This window comes from Cariama cristata, unplaced genomic scaffold, assembly GCF_000690535.1.
Source record: "Cariama cristata isolate BGI_N322 unplaced genomic scaffold, ASM69053v1 scaffold29335, whole genome shotgun sequence".
NCBI lineage: Eukaryota > Metazoa > Chordata > Aves > Cariamiformes > Cariamidae > Cariama > Cariama cristata.
The window spans coordinates 1-4,216 of record NW_009619679.1 but is presented as its reverse complement, the minus strand read 5'-3'; the positions used below and the strand labels follow the sequence as shown (position 1 = coordinate 4,216).

Here is a 4,216-nt window from a genome sequence, read left to right as displayed (position 1 = left end):
GCTGGTGAGTGGCACATTTTGGGCAGGGGATGGGGCTTGATGGCTCCCATGGGGGCTGCGGGGTCAGACGGGGCCCTGCGTGACAGCGCCTAGAGCCTGGTGCCTGCCAGCCTCGTGGCTCATCAGCGGATGCTCTGGTGTCTAATAATAGGGCTGAGCTACAACGTGTGGTTGAAATTGGATGCAGGAGCTGTTAGGAGTGGGGTTGAGACAGACTTGTACTTGGTTTCACCTTGTTTTCCTAGAAAACCAGACCAAAAACCATCCTTGCATTCTCTGCCCTTTAATAGAAGGGAAGGGTGAAGGTTTAATATGGGGAGGATTAAGGTTTTGGGGCTTTTTTTTCCTCCTTCTTTGCTAAAAGATATAAAGAGCAGTAGCTGGCAGCTGCCTGGCTTTGCTTTTTGGGCGGCTCAAGTTTTGTAAACGACCGGGGCCTTGGTGGAGTCCGTGGCTGAGCTTTGCTTTGGCGGTGTCCTGCAGCATGTTATGGACATCGTTAAATCGGTGTCAGACAAACACAATGCTTTAAACGCTGCCAAAAATCCTCGTCACCGTGCTGGCTGCGCCCTGCTCAGGGGCAGCAAGTGGGGAAGCCCTCCCTGCTGCTCGGAGCCACACTCCCGCCGGTGTTGCCAGATGCTCGGTGGCCATGGCTAGACTTAACACGTGGCATCTCACCCACTGTCTGCCAATTCCTCATTTTCCTGAGCAGGTAACAGCTGGGCTGATGATGCCCAGAGGAAAACAAAAATTTCCCCTGGGCTCTCCTCCTACCCTGCTGGTCCCCACATGTCTGCTCATTTCCAGATCACCCAGTGAGAAGCGTTTCCGAGAACTGGGGGCTGTTTGCTCGGGGACTGTATGGGACTGCTGCAAGCCAGCTCGGGAGCAGCCCAGAGCACCCCGAATCCTGTGGCAGGGCTGGGGTGTCTCGGCCAGTTCTGCCCCAAGGAACGAGGGGTGCGGAGGCAGCGTGGGCACGCTGGGGCCAACCAACCAGTTTGAGACTGGGAGCATCCCAGCAGCCTTATGTGGGTCAGGGCTGAGCTCACCCCATGCCTCTGCAAGCCCCTGACTCTCCTGGGAATGAGGAGCCCCCACATCGATGCAGGGGCCCGACTGCCGCCCCACACAGCCCCTGCTCCTCTCTCTCCTCACTGGGGCTTGTCTGGGGCTTCCCTGCAGGAACACCTCTCCGTCAGTCACAACAGCCTCACCACGCTCCACGGCGAGCTCTCCGGCCTGCCCTGCCTCCGGGTAAGTGTCCCCCCCGTGCGTCCCACCTGCATCAGGGCTAGTGTCCCCAGGCACCTCAGGGCCAGCCCCTGGCTCTGGTGACAGGCAAGGATCATGCCTGGCCACCCCGGGGGGGTCAGCAGGTGTAGAGCTGGCAGGTGGCTGCAGTTGTGCCTCTCTCTCCCTTTTCAAGGCGATCGTGGCTCGTGCAAACAGCCTGAAGAACTCGGGAGTCCCCGATGATATCTTCCAGCTGGATGACCTCTCGGTGCTGGTAGGTGCAGAGCTTCCTCGCCTCATGCGAGAGCTGGTTCAGACTCCTGGGTCCCATTCCTGCACCTCGATGGCCCCTCCTGTTCCTTGGGGAGCACGGTGGGGCTGAGGAGCATCTGGGGGAAAGGTGCAGGGAGTAAATCGGGGCTCAGCGCTGCCTGGCTCCCTTCAGCTTTCGGGTGCCCGGCCCATAACTAGCTTCTCCACAGCAAGAGCTCCTGTGCCCTTTCAGTGCCGGTCCTGAGCCCGTGCCCAAGCATGGGGGAAGCCGGCTGCGGGCAGGGTAACCCTGTGGCAATGCCTCCTTTAAAGGCTGATGCTGCCGCTGGGTTCCCCGGGTGCTCATCCAGCTCCTGCTGCTGGGCACCGATCCGCAGGGCACGGCCCAGTGTGGCCGTAGACAGGTTGTGCCCCTGAAGATGCCCCTGGGTCCTCAGGTTTGGGTCGTGGTTGCTGGATGTGGGGCAGAGGGTGATGCCTGCTTTGCTCTCCCGTTTGTCCCAGGACCTGAGCTACAACCAGCTCACGGAGTGTCCTCGGGAACTGGAGAATGCCAAGAACATGCTGGTCCTCAACCTCGGCCACAACAGGTAGGTCCAGGCCAGGGCAGCCATCTCCCTCTGGCCATGGCCACCTCCATCCATCACCCACCTTCACTCTGGGTCCTGCTCCTGCCCCTCTTCGAGGGAGACCTGGGGCTGATGCAGGTCCCAGGCAGCCCTGAAGATCTCCATATCCCCGCAGCATCGAGACCATCCCCAACCAGCTCTTCATCAACTTGACGGACCTGCTGTATCTCGACCTGAGCAACAACAAACTGGAGAGCCTCCCGCCGCAGATGAGACGCCTGGTCCACCTCCAGACTCTCATCCTCAACAACAATCCCCTCCTGCACGCGCAGCTCCGGTAAGACCCCGTTTTCCAGGCTGGATCCCACGATACCGGGGCTGGACCAGGAGCCTGCTCCAGCCCTGACGCTGTCTCTGCTCCCTGGTTCTCCGTGGTCCGCAGGCAGCTCCCGGCGATGACGGCCCTGCAGACCCTGCACCTCAGGAACACCCAGCGCATGCAGAACAATCTGCCCACCAGCCTCGAGGGCCTGGTGAACCTGGCAGGTAGGGCTGGAGCACCCAGCCCCACGGTGCACAAGGGTCTCTCTGAGCCCTGAAGTGGGTCTGGCCGGTGGCATCACCCCGTTGTCTTCCTCCAGACGTGGACCTGTCCTGCAATGACCTCAGCCGCGTCCCCGAGTGCCTCTACACCCTGGGCAGCCTGCGGCGTCTCAACCTCAGCAGCAACCAGATCACGGAGCTGTCCCTCTGCATCGACCAGTGGACCCAGCTGGAGACCCTCAACCTGTCCCGCAACCAGCTCACCTCCTTGCCTGTATGTCCCTGCCGTACATGGCATCCCTTGCCCGTGCTTCCATGCCACTGGGTTCTCCCTCACCCCGCCATCTCCTTCCCCAGTCAGCCATCTGTAAGCTGACCAAGCTGAAGAAGATGTACCTGAACTCCAACAAGCTCGACTTTGATGGGATCCCCTCGGGCATTGGCAAGCTCAGCAACCTTGAGGAGTTCATGGCGGCCAACAACAACCTGGAGCTCATCCCTGAGAGCCTGTGCAGGTAGGGGACGGCTCCCAGCCGGATCTGCTCTGTCCCCGAGAGGGAACACGGAGGCTGTGTGGTGGCAGGGTGTCACCCTGGCCTGGCCGTTCACCAGCGTCTCTGTGTCCCATAGGTGCTCCAAGCTGAGGAAGCTGGTGCTGAACAAGAACCGTCTGGTGACGCTGCCAGAGGCCATCCACTTCCTGACAGATGTGGAGGTGAGAGCCCAGCACCTCTCCACCTCAGCCTGAGTCCACTACAGCCCCAGCGTGTCCCTGGGATCCCGAGGCTGTAGGGTGGGATGGGGTGAGGTGAGGACAGGGGGTTTTGGGGCCAATACCTGCAATCTGGCACACGGTTCAGCCCAGGCAGGTGATGGATTTGGGGCTCCCTCCACATCCCCTCACCTCACTGCAGCCCAGGGTGCTCTGGAGGTCTCCTGTCCCACCCCACATCCTCCGTGTCCCCATGAGCCCGTGCTTCGGAGCAGTGAGGTCTCCTGTCCCCTCCTTGGCAGATCCTGGACGTGCGCGAAAACCCCAACCTAGTGATGCCCCCGAAGCCGGTGGATCGGACGTCGGAGTGGTACAACATCGACTTCTCCCTGCAGAACCAGCTCCGCCTGGCCGGAGCCTCCCCAGCCACCGTCGCAGCCGCTGCAGCAGGTAAGCGTGCAGGGACAGGGGGGGCATTCCCTGCCTTGGGCAGTGCCTTGGGTGAGCCGTACCCCACGCAAGGCATGGGTGTCCTGGCTGCCTCTCACCCCATCGCCACGTCCCCAGGGAGTGGCACCAAGGACCCGCTGGCCCGCAAGATGCGGCTCCGTCGGCGCAAGGACTCTGCCCAGGACGACCAGGCCAAGCAGGTGCTGAAGGGGATGTCGGACGTGGCCCAGGAGAAGAACAAGAAGATAGAGGTAAGGTCTGGGGTGGGAGAGAGGCCATGAGCGGCACCACGGTACCCCTGGCCCACCCCGGGTGCAGGCAGGGACCTAGTTGCCCCCAGCTTAGTGACCTGTCCCTGTCCCCCCAGGAGAGCGGGGAGGCGAAGGCACCAGACCTGAAGACACGCCGCTGGGACCAGGGTCTGGAGAAG

The 4,216-nt window shown here is 61.6% G+C and overlaps 1 protein-coding gene across 1 annotated transcript in view; it reads left to right on the top strand.

Annotated features, from left to right (window-relative positions):
* The window catches only part of FLII (flightless I homolog (Drosophila)), a gene marked incomplete at both ends in the record, with an annotated part of 4,319 nt that extends 106 nt beyond the window's left edge, over window positions 1-4,213 (top strand). Inside the window, 13 exon segments of the mRNA XM_009701342.1 lie at window positions 1-4; window positions 152-170; window positions 1,189-1,260; window positions 1,433-1,513; window positions 2,017-2,102; window positions 2,257-2,418; window positions 2,524-2,627; window positions 2,723-2,898; window positions 2,982-3,139; window positions 3,255-3,339; window positions 3,639-3,786; window positions 3,904-4,037; window positions 4,154-4,213. The exon segment at window positions 1-4 is cut by the window's left edge and continues 106 nt beyond it. Of these exon segments, the coding sequence (XP_009699644.1) occupies window positions 1-4; window positions 152-170; window positions 1,189-1,260; window positions 1,433-1,513; window positions 2,017-2,102; window positions 2,257-2,418; window positions 2,524-2,627; window positions 2,723-2,898; window positions 2,982-3,139; window positions 3,255-3,339; window positions 3,639-3,786; window positions 3,904-4,037; window positions 4,154-4,213 (1,289 nt within the window).
* Window positions 4,214-4,216: the final 3 nt, after the last annotated feature.